The 17,396-nt window shown below is 43.7% G+C and overlaps 1 protein-coding gene across 1 annotated transcript in view; it reads left to right on the top strand.

Moving 5' to 3' along the window:
- Window positions 1-17,396, top strand: part of UQCC1 (ubiquinol-cytochrome c reductase complex assembly factor 1) — a 426,281-nt gene that overhangs the window by 107,391 nt on the left and 301,494 nt on the right. Inside the window, exons 5-6 of the mRNA XM_085619075.1 lie at window positions 2,293-2,365; window positions 12,588-12,645. Coding sequence (XP_085475201.1) covers window positions 2,293-2,365; window positions 12,588-12,645 — 131 coding nt within the window. The remainder of the gene's footprint in view (window positions 1-2,292; window positions 2,366-12,587; window positions 12,646-17,396) is intronic.

Raw genomic sequence — 17,396 nt, 5'->3', positions numbered from 1 at the left:
TGACAAATTTCATTGGGCCTTGATAGTTGCTGCTATTCACCATTTACACTGGGGATATCTTAGCCTATTGTATAGCGTCAGAACACTGATTACTATATTGACTTAAAATTAAATATGATTTTGGGGCCGTGGCTCTTGTCTTATCAAGGATGTGAACTGAAAGGCAAGATCTGAACAGTGCTTTTAATATGCATTGTGTGGGATGCGCCTGTTGTTTAATTGCCACTCCAAATCCAGTATTTATGAACTCACTTTCAATGTGATCTAAATATTGTGAGGTATAAGCTTCGGAATTGGTGTGTTAGTTATGGTTTGCATGGCTATTGAGCAAATTATGGATTGTAGAGCCAACCATGATTTGCAAATTTCTGTGATTTTTCGGTTTTAATTTTTTTTTTTATTTCATCAAACTTCTATGAAAGCATACTCTACCCTGTTGCACACCACCTAAGGCTGTGCACAGTGGGGGCTGATTGTAGGGCCTCTCCATCGGTCAGTCCCCTGCCAAATCTACTGCAGGTGACCAAGCCCCACTATACACAGTCTCTGGGCAGTCAAGCAGAGGTCAGTTTGGAGTGGCAAACCTCGACAGGTTTGCTGGCTCTCCTTGGAACTCTGCATGTCGGTCCTTGGACACAGTACTAGATCCTCAGACTCTACAGGAGGAGGTCCAACTATGGGCCCTTGAACTTGTGTGTGTATCAGATTTCCACATCCAATGTTACCTCTCTGGGGAACTAACTTCATCATATCTTGATTTTGGATATATTATTATGCTGCTCCGGCGTTACAGGTTTCGTGGATGTCCCTGCATGGACATTGCCTCTATCTTGATAAATTAATTTTGCATTAAAAATGACAGCATTCCAAACCTCCCTTGCTTATTGGTGATTCCACGCACCCCAAACACATTTTTCTTTTTATAACACTGTCTGCCTGAATCGGGATTGAGTAGGAATCTTTTGCAATTTTAGGGTGCCAGATATTCATTTTCAATCCACACTTCTTGATTGCCCTTCCATTTTCTCATTTTTGGACTAGTTAAAAAATTCCAAGGATAACATGTTATCTAAGTGAAGAAGGTAGGGGATTGTTTCTCATTTGGACAGGTCAGCATTTGTAACTTACCCAGTTGAGAATCAAACAGACTGTAGTTGTTCTGCATTTTCCTATCTGCAGTTGGATATCACATTTCAGCTTGTGGTATGAGAAGACATTCTTCATGCATAAAATATCTTTTGAGTTCCTCCCGGAACAATAGTGTTCACCTGTATTGGGGATTGGCATTGTTGGCTAAGAAGCAGCGGTAGCAATACAAGCCCATTTATGACTTAAAAATAACAATACATTACGAGATCGAAATATTATTGCTTAAATGGAAGAGGATCTGTGTTTTAAATCATGTACGTATTCAGGGAAGTAATCTTCGCTGCATGTAATTTGTCGGTTAGTGGATAATTATGACACTCCAGCTTTATTAAATAAATATGATTTCAAAGTTCTGATTGTCCTTTCTGTACACATTTTCAAATGGGATCTTGAATTCATATGTTTTGGTCTTACCTTCACTTTAGCGCTCTACCTTTGATTTTCTGTGTAAATGTGATCCTTAGTGTTTTTTAATTACAGCCGAAATTTGCTTTGTTGGGGATACCTATAGTGCAAGCATTAATCCCTCTAGGAAAAAAGCTTTGGTTATAGCTTTATATTTTGAAACAACCATTTAGAAATTAGATTGTCCTCCCTCTTTTTTAGGCTGGCTAACCAAAGTATCACAAGTATGCGTACTGAAATATTATTTTCATCTTAAGATATTATAATTATGCTGGCTCCAAATCTGAAAGGTTTTGGCAATATTAAAAAGATTGTGCTTGAGAGAGCATTGAGTAATATGTTATATAATGTTATTTCAGGGAAAACAAATCTTTTAATGAGGTGGAATGTTATATGTTGCTGTGCAGTAAACATATTAATTTATTGTAAATTCTTCTATTTTTACACATGGAACTTTGCATCTAGTATAACATTAAAAAAAAGTCGAAACACTGATGCTGAATTCAAACTCATGGAACTGACATTGGCTGCTTAGCTAGATAAAGCTGCTCACCCATTGCTGTTGTGATTGATATTGTCCAACTTGTGCTTACTTAGCATGTCAAGAAATCAATGTACAATCTTTCTAAGAAAAGGGCTCTGGGGAATCATATCAGTATTTAAAATAAACTGACATCACATGTTGGATGGAAATATTTAAAATGGTCTACCAATTCAATATTTTACATTTGTTTACAGAAAATTAAAATTGCTGCCCTGCGTATGTACACCTGTTGTGTTGAAAGAATAGACTATGATGAGTTCTTCAACAGTAAGTTATTCTTTTTGGTGACTACAATGCATTGTGAAATGTGTGTACTTTTCAGTCTTGCGTAATGAATTTTCATCAGCATTCTTGTGTATGATGTAATACACCATGAATTGGATTCCCAACAAGTTGCAAAATTTCGACTGAGAAAAAGAAATAATAGTGCTGCTATCTAGGCGTCATGTTAAGTTTTTGAAGTCTGCAAATTTTACGTTCCTACTGTTTAAAGTGGTAACTAAAATGGATTTGTTTAAATTTTAAAACGTGGGCATTTTCTTCTAAAGGATGATTTATTTTTGCACTGAGTAATGCAGCCTTTCTCAAAGCCTTCATTCTGCTTTTTTCTTAAGCATGTCCTACGTCTTTTGCACCGCATATGATGTATTTTCAGTGCATGTATTTTTCTAGTCGTCTGCCTAATCATCTTTTATCATTTTCATGTCCACATCCAGTCCCGTTTTCTCCAGACTCATGAGATGTCCAGAGCTCAGTACTAATACTGAGATACTTTTTTCTTAAGCATGTCCTACCTCTTTTGCACCGCATCCGATGTATTTTCAGTGCATGCATTTTTCTAGCTGTCTGCTTAATCATCTTTTATCATTTGTATGTCTACGTCCAGTCCCGCTTTCTCCAGACTCATGAGATGTCCAGAGCTCAATACTGAGATAATTTTTTGCAGCACAACCTGGGTTAAAAAACATTGATAAAGCCAATAGGTCTGTATTTCTTTTAGAGGAAGCAGCGTTTGGTAATGTATCCTCGTGATTTCCTTTTTTGCGCAGGCAAGTTTGGAACATTTATAACTACCATCTCATTGAGAATGAGGGAGTAATGTGCTAAGAGGTCAGCAGCATTTAAAGAAGGGATGCCAAGCTGTCTGACACCAAAAATGTACAAAGAAAGTAAAGCTTTTTAGAATTTCTCTATAAGAAACACTAGGACTGCTGTCTTGCATTAGTTTGACAGGCTTAGTTCATAACGATATGAATGCTGCAAGGCAATCTATTCAGACTGAACTAGATTCAATGTCTACAACAGTTTATGGGTTCAGCTGTCATTCTAAGACATGATTCTTGGATATGCCCTTCACGGTATTCACTGAATATTGAAGCCCAGATTTTAGACAAGAGTTTTGACCGTTATCAGCTTTTTAGAGAGAAGGCTGATTTGTCCCTTGAGAAGATAAAGCAGAGCAGGGCAATGGCATGCACTCTAGGATTGGCTTTGTCCTCCAAACAAATTCAATTGGAAGTACAGGAGAATCTATGTTAAAGGCACCAATTTTGGCATTAACAAATACAGCAACACTTTCAACAACAACAGGAACACTTTTTTCTACTCTTCCAGATGAGGAGATTGTGCAGAGGTCATAATCCTAATTTTCCTCCTCTTCTGCACACACTACAAAGTCTTCCTGAATGCTGTTTCCTGAAGAAGCAGTCTCTCCAGTGGATAGATGGGTGCCCTCCTGTTTTCCTCAAAGCCAGATAATGATGTAAAACCAGTGGTTCCATCAGATATTTTCTGATGAGACTAACAATCATTCTTTCCCAAATTCCCCCCTACCAAATCAAAACCTCCTTGATGAAAGAGGCCATATATCTTCATAAAAAACAGAAAAGGAAGGGTTGTTATTGTTGTTAGTTTTTGTTACTGAAGAAGAATGAAGGCCTACAGTGATCGGTGATCTCCTAGTTCTCAACAGCTCTTTCAGAAAGTAGAAAGTCAAAATTGGGACCCTAGTCCAAATTCTGCGCACACTTCTCACCCAGGACTGGTTAGGCTTGTTGAACTGGCAAGATGCCAATTTGCATGTGCTCCTGTGCCTGCAGTATTTAAAGTATTTGAGATTCACAGTGGAGTATCTTCATCTGCAGTTAGTGATACTTCTGTTTCGACTATTTTCTGGTCTTCGGGAATTCTTCATTTCAGCAGTGATAGCCCATTTAATGAGAGACAACTTTCGGTTTGCTGCAGTCTTTTGCACAAGCTAGGGTTTTCAATAAACCAAGAGAAGCCCTATTAGCTGCCCAGCCGACTGATTTAGTGCATAGGACAGACGTTGGACACTTGTCAGTAGAAAGCCCTAATGCATGAAGTTGCCTGGAACTCAAGTATTTAAATCTCTTTTCTGTAACATACTCAGTAAGATATCAGATATTCTGCAGTCGACAATGCACCAGTAGTTTACTCTGGCAGATAGGTTTTACATTTTGGTGCTCTACTTTGGCAGAAAAGTCTGATATTATTCGGTTCATCATTAACTTGACTAAGAAGGTGTGCGTATTGGCCCAGTAAACCTTTAGATGGCTGCCATTTCAGCATGTCTTTATCTGCCAGATATGGGATCAATTTGCAAGTTGCCATTTGTTTCTAGGTTCTTGAAGGTATTACAGAAAAAGTATGCTTCAATCCCATATTATGTAACTGACTTGGATTTACACTTGTTAACTTTCTTAATGAAGTAAACAAAAAAGTGGTAGGTGGAATGCTTAAATTAACCTCATTCATTGGTAATTACTTGGGGCGCATCCCAGTCCAGTAATATTTTTGCCTGCCATGTTACCTCAGATTAGACTTAGTTCTTCTGGTTTTAAACTTTTGCAGTTCTGTTAATCCTGTTGCTGGTTGTTCAAGTTCACATTGTCAGTCTCTCTTCGTCTTCCTGTCTTTACCCTATGTGAGTCGCAGTTCAGGACCTGTGTTGTTTGGGTTCTTTGACTTTGCATGCTCTGATGGTCATAAAGTGCACCCATAGAGAGTCAGAAACATCTGCCCACCCAGCATTCCCACAAGTCTCCCGATAAAAATGATACCTCACTTGTGTGGGTAGGCCTAGTGCCCGCGACAGGAAACTGGCCTAAACGCACTATGGATACATCACATTTTTATACTGAAAACTGACTTAGCTTAGCCGGCACCTAGGGAAACCTAGTAAACTTGTAAATTTTTGATAACTAGACACCGAGGGGAATACACGATGGGGTGACTTGTGTGGCTCTCACCTGCTTCTGCTACCCATAACCCCTTGCAAACCTCAAATTCTGTCCAAAAAACACATTTTCCTCACATTTCTGTGATGGAAAGTTCTAGAATCTGCAGACAGTCAGAAACTTCCAGCATTCCCACGAGTCTCCCGATAAAAATTATAACGCACTTGTGTGGGCAGGCCTAGTGCCCGCGACAGGAAACAGGTCAAAACGCAACGTGGATACATCACATTTCTCCACTGAAAACTGACCCCTTTTTACCATGTGCCTAGCTGTGGATTTTGGGCTCGAGCTCAGCCAACTCCTAGGGAAACCTAGTATACCTCTACATTTTTTATAACTAGACACCGATAATCCATGATGTTGTGACATGTGTTGCTCTCACTAGGTTCTCTTACCCAGAATCCCTTGCAAACCTCAAATGTTTGTGAAAAAAAACACATTTTCCTCAGATTTCTGTGATGGAAAGTTCTGGAATCTGCGGAGAGCCAGAAATATCCAGCCATCCAGCATTCCCCCAAGTCTCCCAATGAAAATGGTACCTTCTCTTCCAGGGGATCCTCATCAATAGTCATAAGCACTAGAATATTCCCGCCCATGCGCGGGACCTCGGAAACATAATCATATATGTGACCCGCATATATGCATCTATATATATATATATATATATATATATATATATATATATATATATATATATATATATATATATATATATATATATATATATATATATTGAATAATGCTGTAAGGACTCCCCTGTATATTATAAATAATATATCTAATATAAACAATATATCATAAAAACAGGGAAGAAAACAACAGCAAAGTATGTTTGAAAACTGTTTTAATGCTTCGCATTTAGTCCAAAACCTCAGATAGGACTGAAAGCATTGACAGCTCACAGGCTGCATTGCAGAAAACTACAGCCTAGAAAGGCTAGAAAGCGAACTCATAGCAACATAGAAAAAACTGGCACCGTGCCTTTACGGCAGCCATGACCCCTAGCTTCCCATCATGCCACAGGGGTGACAGTTAGGTCAGTTGTTCTTTCCGACTCCTTCAGTCAGGACCCTGGTTACACAGCTCCACTCTTTTCTGGTTTTATTCAGAAATAATCTACTTTTTTCAGGAAAATTTTATCTTACTTCGACGTTTTACATCTAGTCAAGTAAGGTGTTTACTTTCTCTGACTAATTTTGGCATTTTTTTCCACTCAAAATGCCATCCCTTTTTGATCCCTGCCCTTCTTGTGGAAAAAATAAGACCAGGTCAGACTCTCACTCAGTCTGTATTCTTTGCCTGCCTAAAGATCATGTTCCCAAGACTTGTCCTCATTACCAGTCTCTCTCTAAAAGAACTTTGAAAGACAGGGAGCGTATACGTCTTTATGGGCTGGCAGAAAAGGCTTCCAGAGGCAGGTCTCCGGTGAGAAAAGGTTCTAAGAGGCCCAGATCCTATTCTAGGAGTAAGAATCCATTAGCGTCGGGCTCGGCGCTGAGAAAACAGCCACCGGAGGGGCATACATCTAAGAAACGACCGTCGACGGCGGGCTCGCCGTCGAGAGAACGCAGGCATGAAGGTACATCCCTACATTCAACGTCGACGTCGAGGATTCGGGAGCCTTAGCCGTCGTCAACCCAGCGACGATCGGCGTCGAGAATCAGCAGACCTCCGTCGACGTCGGTCAGACGTTCGACGTCAAGAGCTGCCAACCCTCCGTCGCCGTCACTCAGACGACGATCGATGTCGAGGGGAGTGAGTTCTCTGCCATCGCAAACCAGGCGGCGATCGGCATTGAGAACCAAAAGCCCTCCGCCGTCGTCATCCCGGTGACGATCGGCGTCGAGGACCAGAAGCCCTCCGCCGACGTCAGTCCAGCGACGATCGGCGTTGAGAACCAGAAGCCCTCCGCCGTCGTCATCCCACCGGCGATCAGCATCGAGGAGAGGAAGTCCTTCGGCGCCGTCGATCCCACAGCTATCAACGTCGAAACGAAGAAGTGCATTGTCGTCGTCGATGTGCCATTCGCCGTCGAAACAAGCGGAGTCAACGCCGAGACCGCTCCCAGAACCTGGTCAAGCTTCGACGGCTAGAAGAAGATCTAGATCGATGTCGAGAAGGGCTCCGTCGGAGCGGGCTATACGCTCGACGTCGAGACCCACATCACATAGATCTGAAGAGGGTTCAGTGGTTTTAGTGACTGAATCAGCCTTGAGACACTCATCCTCTCATTCCTCGAGACGTCCGTCGACGCATTCTCCATCTGCGTCCCCAGAACATTATTAGAGGAGATCACGACAGAGGTCCCTATCACATCAGAGGAGGACCTCTCCTTCTATACATCTATCCCCAAGATGGCTTTTACCAGTCCATCACTGGAGTAAGACTCCGGCGGGAGCATCGAGAAGGGAAGAAGAATACACAAGCCCTATCCACAGATCCTCTCTACAAAGATTGGTACAGGAGGTGGATAGATCGCCTTCGCCGGTACGTCAGCACTGTGCAGGAAGATCTAAGGAACGCAGGCCTTCTACGTCTCATCACCTAAGAAGGAGGTCTCCTTCATGGTCGTCTTCCTCCACCCACTCCTCTAAGAGGGACTATTCGCCTACTCTATCAAACAGCCCTCAGTCGAGAGTGTCTCCGATAGATGACATTAACACATATCATGATGTGCTGCAGAGAGGGGCACAGAAACTGAACACTGAAATGTCCACCCCTCAGGTCGCAACGACTGTGATCTTCGAGACGCTGCACCCAAGATCTGCTTCGCGTCCATTGCTACCTCTGGTTCCTGGACTTCTGGAACCACTAATGGACATTTTTCTAACACCATCAGCGATTAAGGCTACACCGGCCAGAATTCAAAAGAAATGCAAGCCTGCTGATGCAGACCCAGTGTTTTTGAAAACGGATCCGCCTGCGGATTCAGTGATCGTCGCAGCGGCACGTAAAACGCACGCAGTCTCTGCACATGCGTTGGTCCCTCTGGATAAAGAGAGTAAGTCCCAGGATTCTTGGGGACGAAAGGTTTGTGGTTCTGCAGCATCTTCACTTAAAGTCTCCAGTACAACAGCCTTATTAGGTCGGTACGACAGATCCTTATGGGACTCATGGATCGTTTCAAAGAGAAGCTACCAAAGGAGGATCAGAAGGACTTTGAGGAAGTCATTACAGAAGGGTCCCTAGTAGCTAATCAAATGATTAGCACTGCAGCGGATGGTGCCACTCTATCGGCGCATTCGTATGCGCATGGCATTTGCGCAAGAAGGTCTGCCTGGTTAAGGCTTACAGCTCTTAAACCGGATGCTCAGCAGAGGATCCTTAACCTGCCTTTTTCTGGTTCTTCATTGTATGGCTCCCACACAGATGAAGAGATGGCTCGAATGAAAGCCGAACTAGACACTTTGAAGGCAGTGGGGTTAGAAAAGAAAAAGGAATTCAGACGAAGATACAGACCCAACCAGCGCAAGGGATACCAACAGAGGGTTCAAACCCCTTAGTGGTCCCAAAGCAAAAACCAGGGAAGATCGCAGTTTCAAGGTCGAAAGTCGAACAGAGGTAGAGGAGGTAATCAACAGCAATCCTCCTCCACAGCTCGATCAGCAGGAAAGCAATGAACCAGAGCTTCCTCTGACGCCGTTGCCCACTCCAGTGGGAGGAAGTGTTTCACGTCATCTGAAAGAGTGGTGCAACAAAGGAAAAGATTGTTGGGTGCTCATTATACTGCGCAATGGATACGCACTACATTTCTGTGTGTCTCCAAAGGACATCCCTCCAAAAAGATCTCGTCCTCACCAGCTAAAGTTACTACAACAAGATGTGGTGGCTCTTCTGCAAAAAAAGGCCATAGAGAAGGTTCCCCACTCTCAGCGAGGAAAGGGAGTGTACTCCAGGTTCTTCCTTGTACCAAAAAGAGATCAGGAGCACAAGTTCAGACCTATCCTGGACCTTCGGTCGCTGAATAAAGTCATCTTGAAAGAGAAATTTCGCATGCTGGCACTTCACCAAAAAAGTCCACATCTGCAGGCAGGAGATTGGATGTGTTCAGTGGATCTCCAAGATGCGTATTTCCACATTCCTGTAATTCCCCGCCATCGCAAATGTCGGCGATTCGTGGTCGGCAGCAGTCACTATCAGTTCAGGGTGTTGCCCTTCGGACTAAAATCTGCCCCACGAGTCTTTACCAAGTGCATGGCGGTGGTAGCGGTGGCTCTACACAGAAGCGGTCTGTTCGTGTACCCGTACTTGGACAATTGGCTCTTGAAAGGGCCATCTCCTCAGCAGGTAAAGAGCGACTTCCAAGTGTGTCTATCTCTGCTCCGCAGGCTGGGCCTGCACGTGAATATGGAGAAGTCGGTTCACCAGCCTACACAGGTGATTCTAGATACAAACCTAGGAAGAGCGTTTCCTTCGGAACAGAGACTTTTATCAATTCGACAGAAGTGCGAAGTTCTTCTCCAGACAAATCGCCCAACGGTCCGGCAAGTGGCGTCCCTATTGGGATCAATGGCTTCTTGCATATTCCTCATTTCCAACGCCAGGCTGAGAATGAAGCCTTTACAGCAGGACCTGGAGGACAAGTGGAACCAGGCATCGGGTCTCTGGGAAGACCGGATTGTGCTTTCACAAGCAGCAAAATCGTCCGTTCAATGGTGGACTCGTCCACAGAACCTCTTAATGGGAGTCCCCTTCCATCAACCTGTTCCAACCCAGTCCTTGGTAACAGATGCATCTCTGCAGGGATGGGGAGCACACATGGATTGCCTACAGATGCAAGGGCGGTGGTCCGTCAAGGAGCAATCCTACCACATAAACATGTTGGAGCTGAATTTTTATCTGCTGCTTATTGGATCTATATGGCATGTTTGGTTTTGATGTTTTGGATTATCACAAGTTAGTCGCTGTATTATTTAGACCGTACCCACTGCAGCAAGTTTTGACAAAACCAAAAGTCTGGCATTGACTGCCAGCCTTTTTGACTTTTTCAATGCTTGTTTTGGATTTTCATGATTTTTGCAAAACTGTGTTGTTGCTAAAGCTGATGGGCCTGTGTCAATCCATTAAATTAATTGGATTAATGCAAAAGCATGTTTCGGTCTAAAAAAGCACACATTGCTGCAGTAACCGTGGCACGGCACAGAGCCAGTATGTGTGTGGATGGTGTCCTTGTGAAAGCGCTGAATGCTGTCACTCACAGTGAAGAAAGCCAGTGACTGAAGTGGGCTGAAGAAAAATGTGAAGGACACAGTAGCAGACCAATGGATGAAGTGGGGTGGCTGCACTCACCTGCCTATAAGTAAAGAATATTATACATATCCTTTAGTAAAATCAAAAGGGCTTGGTTAACGCCAGACCTGAAAATTAGTGGCCCCTTCCTTCTTTCTACTCTCGTTTTTGTACAGTCACTCGTGTGACTATTTTCACAGAAAATTGCTTTCTCGTTTATTGTTTTAAGTTTGCAGTTATTTCAAAAAACGTAATTGAACGTTTTGCTCCCAGAAACACCGTGGCTTGGCTTCCACTTTTGCTGCCACACTGCCTCCTTATGAGAATGAAAATCCTGAGTGGACTTTGAGTGGATTTATTTTCTAAATAAACATGTCTGGGGTCCCTCTAGAGTTTCTCTTTACTGATAATCTTAACCATATTTTTAGTGGAAGTGCTATTTCCATTTTTTGTATATAAAGGCTGACCTCTGCTGTGTTTAGGTTATTGCAGGAGTTTGGCAGGGAATAAAATGATTCCATTGTCTACATTGCAACTACAGCCTGTGTCGGTGTACACCTTCAGTTTGGATAATTTCGGTGCTAATTCGGACGTAGCGTTCCACGTCTTATGCTGCCTCCAAAGCAGGGCATGCTTATGTAATGTGAAGATTGTGATGTTTGCACAGTGAGTAGGTTACACCACTAACTAACTAATTTACCTCCTAAAGACCGTCAATAAATGTCATTGTAACAACACATTATATACATTACAATACAAATATTGAAAGTTATATCCCATGTTGAATGTATTGTATTGAATGGAAGTATTGGCTTGTGCTGAAAATCTGCATTTTCTTGGGAATCATTGATGAAGGCACACTGGCGAGCTTTGCACAACTTCGATTCCTGCCAGCGTCAATGCTACCGAACTTCCTGCTGGGAGTGATGTTAGGAAACAGAGACTGCCGTGCAGTCCTTATGCTGATCATATGCAGTTTTCATCCGTCTAGAGTGTCGAATTCTTCAGACGAATGTAATTGATTGTTTTCCTCTTTGTGCCTGTGGCCATGTTACGGTTTTAAATAGTGTAATCATCAGTTTGCCGTTTTCAAAGCATTATGAAGTGGAACGTTCGTTGGACTTTAAATGAATACATCAGCTGTACCTTGGAAGTTTTCTTTAGTATGAAGGAACTTGCAAGATTTGTTGTGGAGTTTTTCGGTGTGGAAGACTATACATTTAGCTTAACTTTACAATGTCCGTTTTGTAGTAGGTGGGAGCTTGTAGAGAGTGATTGAGTTTGGGGTTAGACTGTTTCCTGCTGCAGATTTTGTTTATGTGTTGAGGTTTGATGCGAGTCAGCTGAAGGTTAGCAAGTCTGCCAGACTGTAGGAAGAGCGGCAGAGGTGAGTACTCCTCTGAAAAGGGGTTCGGTATTTTTTTTGTAAGGCAGCAGATGTTGAAATCTTTAAGAAGACTCTGAAAGCGAGTTCAAACTTTTCACAGTTTGAGCTTTGGATGCAAGAGGGTTTTAATGGTACTGTTATTGGCTCGGACAGCATGGGTGGTGTGTGAGAAAAGAGGTGGACACCGTGGTGTGTGTTTCAGGGTAGGTGATTGCTTCTTTGGACAGGGCTCGGTTAAAGAAGTTTCTTTTTACTTTAGGCATGAGGTAATGCATAGGTAGAAGTCTGGTGTTCGTAGGAATTGACAGAATTTACATCTGCTGTGTTATGATCACCCAGAAATGTTTAATTTCCATATTATGCACGCATTATGGGGATTTCTTCGACTGAAGGTCCTCATGAACCAGGGAGGTCGTTGAATTATTTTTAGGATGCTGTGGACATCAGAGAGGGGGCAGTGGAGAGAGTTTACAGTTTGTTTTTAGAAAAAACAATAGGTGTAGGACATATGTAGGGCTTTACCAGTTCTTGGCACTGTGCATTTAGCTAATTGAAACATGGCAAATGCTAAATACAAATTTTTAAATCTAAACGATATTTTTTTTATTTTCAGAGTGCAGTTTACCTGATACATTAAATTCCTGGTTTCTCGTGACTCAGCTACATGTCTGGTAAGAGTCTGTTGACATTATTTGAAAACCCCAGTGTTTGTGCAGAGCTTTAATTCCTGTTATCAGCTTGTAGGGAACCATGTTTGTTTTGTTTTTGAATGACCTTTGCTCTTTACTTTGACCACAGTAATTCTAGCTTGTTTCCGTGTATGGTATTAAAACCACAGCCATGGGAGTGAGAAACGTTATATAAGCAAACAAGCGTCCTCTTTAATAAGTATCTTAACAGCTGCATTATCCCATCACACTGAACCGAAGGCGCTTTTGTGAAATGGAAGTTGTGCATTGCTGAGTTCTAGTTACTTCTAAGAGCTTCTTCGATATTGTTCCTAGATCCAGCTGCTTTACTTTTATACTTGCTGTTAAATATCTATTCTCTTCATGAATCCAAGCTTGCAAAGCCTTGCAAGAGGATAATCTGTCTGTGCTCGCAGGTTGAAGACAGAATGCAGTCCTGCTGTGAATTTAATGCCTAGGACCACTTTAATTTTGGGTAGGGAGGGGAATCTCGGCCTGCCCTTGCTTTTTCTACCTGCAATTAGACTTACCTTTATCACGGTGAAGGAAAATGTAGCCAAATGTTCTCTGCCACAATATCCAGTACAAACGTATTGTGGTAAAAAAACATTAATAACTATTATGTCGACTTTCTTGCACCATTACGTAAATAACAAAAATATCAACAAAAAATATTGTCATTCAAAACATCCCAAAATTAACAGTATGAAAAATATAAAATATAGACAAAATATCAGTAATATATTAAAACAGCAAAAATATTGATACCAAAATATCGAATGCTATAATGTCATTGCATATAATATTTAAAATTACCGATCTAAAAAACCATACATCACAAAATAATTTGTAAATATATCCAAACTATCAGATAAAAGAAGCATAAGAAATGCTTAAATTAGCAAGCTTTATTTCTAAAATAAAAAAATGGTAACCAAAACTAATGAAAGACTATATATATGTTCGAGGCATATGAGCTGCAGATTGTACACTTTGCATAGATCGCCATCTGGTGTTGGGCCCGGATGTTTGCAGTTTGTTTTTGTTCTTTGGACAGTCTTTGGAAGTCACGAGTTCGGTGACTCCTCCTTCGGTCCGTACTGCGCATGGGCTTCGGCTCCATCCTCAGATTGTTTTTTTCCGCCATCGGGCTCGGATGTGATACTTCGTGCTCCTGCTTCGAACTTTTCCGGTTCCAGCCTCGACGGAAGATCCTCGTTCATCGAGATTCTTCATCTTCTTCATCTCTCGTAGAGGCACTTTCTCCATTCCATACATCGGCACCGGCCTTCAGGCCCTCCTCGACTCCGGTCCCGGCCGATGGAAAGGACTCCGTTCAAAAAGTGCCCAAAATGTGGGTCTAAATTTCCCCACACCGACCTCCATCAGGTGTGTAACCTTTGCCTCTCTCCCGAACACGAGGCCAGAGACTGCCCCGCCTGCAAGTCTTTTCGATCAAAAAAGACCATTCGGGATCGAAGAGCTCGACGCACCATGGCGCACTTATCGACCTCGGCTCCACCGGACATCTTCGGAGACGACACCGGAGCTTCGGGGCAACAACACACCGAGCAGGAGGAAGACATCGTCAGCGCTTCCGAGGCCGACGACTCCGACCTGGAGGACATCACACCGGCGCAGAGGGTCGTGAGTACTCTACCCCCTCCCACCCCCGCGCCCATATCCAAAGAGACTCAGGTTACACCTTCGCCTTCGGGCCTAGGGAAAACCAAACATGCAGCTTCTATCACCCCACCTTCGGGCCCGGTGTCGAAGCATCACAAGTCTCACGGCAGCTCGGGCTCAAGCCAGCCTACTCCTGGTGCCGATAAGCACCGTTCGGCACCGAAGAAAGTGACGCCCAGCTCGACTCCGAAGCCACCGGTGCCGAAGCCTGGACTCTCGGTGCCGACGAAACACAAGCATAAATCCCTCGGCACCGACGCTCCCTTGTCAAAGCCTACCTCGACGCCGAAAAAACCGGAGGTTCTAAAAAAAAGCATGGCGCAGAGAAACCACCCAAGTCCTCGGCTCCGAAATATCCAATATCCCACCAAGGCACCGTCCAATGTCACAGGAACATTCCACACTGCTTAAACAGGAGGTAATCTCCCTCCTCCAAAATCACGCTATCAAGCAAGTCCTCGTCAATCAGCAAAATCTAGGGGTCTACTCTCTGTATTTTCTAATACCGAAAAAAGACGGGACCCTGCGGCCCATTCTGGACCTCCGGCCTCTAAATGCATACATACATTCAGACCATTTCCACATGGTCACCCTACAACAAGTCCTCCCACTCCTCTGTCAGGGAGACTTTCTCACTACCTTGGATCTGAAAGACGCATACTTTCATATTCCAATACACCCTTCTCACAGGAAGTACCTCAGGTTTGTGGTGGACGGTCAGCATTACCAATTCACGGTTCTCCCCTTCGGGGTCACCACCGCACCACGGGTGTTTACCAAATGCCTAGCGGTAGTAGCAGCACACCTCAGACGTCAACATATTCACGTCTTCCCGTACTTAGACGACTGGCTGATAAAAGCCGCGTCCTACGAACAATGTGTGCAACATACAAACAGCACCATCCAACTGCTCCACCAGCTAGGCTTCACGGTGAACTACCAAAAGTCCCACCTCATACCATCACACACAAAGCAATATCTCGGGGCCACTATAGACACCTCCAAAGGTATAGCCTATCCCAATTCAGCCAAGATCGCAAGCATACAAGCCTTGCGCCAAACGTTCATTGCTCAGCACTCTCTCCCAGCAAGAGTGTTCATGAAGCTAATAGGGATGATGGCATCTTGCATTTTCATAGTGCCCCATGCAAGACTCCACATGCGTCCACTCCAAGAGTGCCTAGCACGACAGTGGAACCAGGCCCAGGGACAGCTTACGGATCTGGTGTTGGTGGACGGCCGCACCCATCACTCTCTGCAGTGGTGGAACACCACAAACCTTTCCAAAGGGCGGCCGTTCCTGGACCCGGTTCCTCAGGTGATTTTCACAGCGGACGCATCGCTCTCCGGCTGGGGAGCGCACCTCCTACACCTCACAATGCAAGGTCTATGGACGCCACAGCAAAAATCGCTCCACATCAACCATCTGGAGCTCTTGGCGATCTTTCTAGCCCTAAAATCCTTTCAAAAACAGATTTCAGCCAAAGCAGTCCTCATTCGCACAGACAATATGACTGCAATGTATTATATTCAAAAACAGGGGGGGACACACTCTCCCCAGCTCTCCCGCTTAGCCCAGAGCATATGGAGATGGGCAATTCCACAAAACATCTTTCTCCTGGCACAGCACGTCCCAGGCATACAAAACACCATGGCAGATCTGCTCAGCAGACAAACGCAACAAATACACGAATGGGAACTGCATTCACAAGTTCTTCGCCCATTCTTCCACCAGTGGGGGCATCCTCAGATAGACCTCTTCGCCACCCACGAAAACAAAAAATGCCCAAGCTTCGCCGCCAGATACCCACACCCATTGTCCAAAGGCAATGCGATATGGATGAACTGGTCAGGCAGATTTGCATACGCCTTTCCACCTCTCCCGCTAATTCCATTAGTGGTAAGGAAGCTACAACAGCACTCCCTCACGCTCATTCTGGTAGCCCCAACATGGGCCAGACAGCCGTGGTACACCACACTACTACAACTATCAGTGGTACCACTTCAAAAACTGCACCTGTCCCCATGCCTCCTAACTCAGAACCATGGAGAAATCAGACACCCGGACCCAGCGCAGCTCAACCTTGCGATCTGGCTCCTGAAATCTTAGAATTTGGGTACCTTAACCTTCCCCCTGACTGCATGAATATTATCAAGGAAGCCAGACGTCCTACCACTCGAGCATGCTATGCCGCAAAGTGGAAGAGATTTGTTGTTTACTGCCGTAACAATACAACCATCCTTTAGATGCATCCATACAACACATTATATGCTATCTGCTCCATCTTCAAAGGTGTAACCTGGCATATTCTTCCATACGCCTACACCTAGCAGCGATTGCTGCTTACCTTCAAAACAGACAGCATTTATCACTGTTCAGGGTGCCCGCTATCAAAGCCTTTATGGAAGGCCTTAAACGCATTATTCCACCCAGGGCAACACCTTCTCCTGTATGGAATCTAAATGTAGTTCTTACAAGGCTAATGGGTCCGCCCTTCGAACCACTGCATAAATGTGAGCTACAGTTCCTCACTTGGAAAACAGCTTTTTTAGTAGCTATCACTTCCCTTAGAAGGGTTAGTGAAATACAAGCGTTCACTATAGAGTAACCCTTCTTACAAATACATCACAGCAAAGTGATACTTCGTACGAATCCAAAATTTCTGCCCAAGGTCATTTCCCCCTTCCATCTCAATCAATCGGTGGAATTACCTGTCTTTTTCTCGCAACCTCAATCTGTTGCGGAAAGGGCTCTACATACACTTGATGTTAAGAGGGCTTTACTGTACTACATACAAAGAACACAACCTTTCAGGAAGACTAAACAATTGTTCGTCTCCTTCTCTCCACCGCATAAAGGCAACCCCATCTCTAAATCAGGGATAGCTAGGTGGATTGTAAAGTGCATACAAATTTGCTATCAAAAGGCAAAAAGAACATTATCTGTTCCACCTAAAGCCCACTCTACAAGAAAGTTAGGGGCTTCTATGGCTTTTCTAGGGGGAACATACCCTTAGATGACATCTGCAAAGCAGCCACATGGTCAA

Source organism: Triturus cristatus, chromosome 7 (genome assembly GCF_964204655.1).
Source record: "Triturus cristatus chromosome 7, aTriCri1.1, whole genome shotgun sequence".
NCBI lineage: Eukaryota > Metazoa > Chordata > Amphibia > Caudata > Salamandridae > Triturus > Triturus cristatus.
Note: the sequence above shows the minus strand (reverse complement) of the source record. Positions and strands in the feature narration are given on the sequence as shown.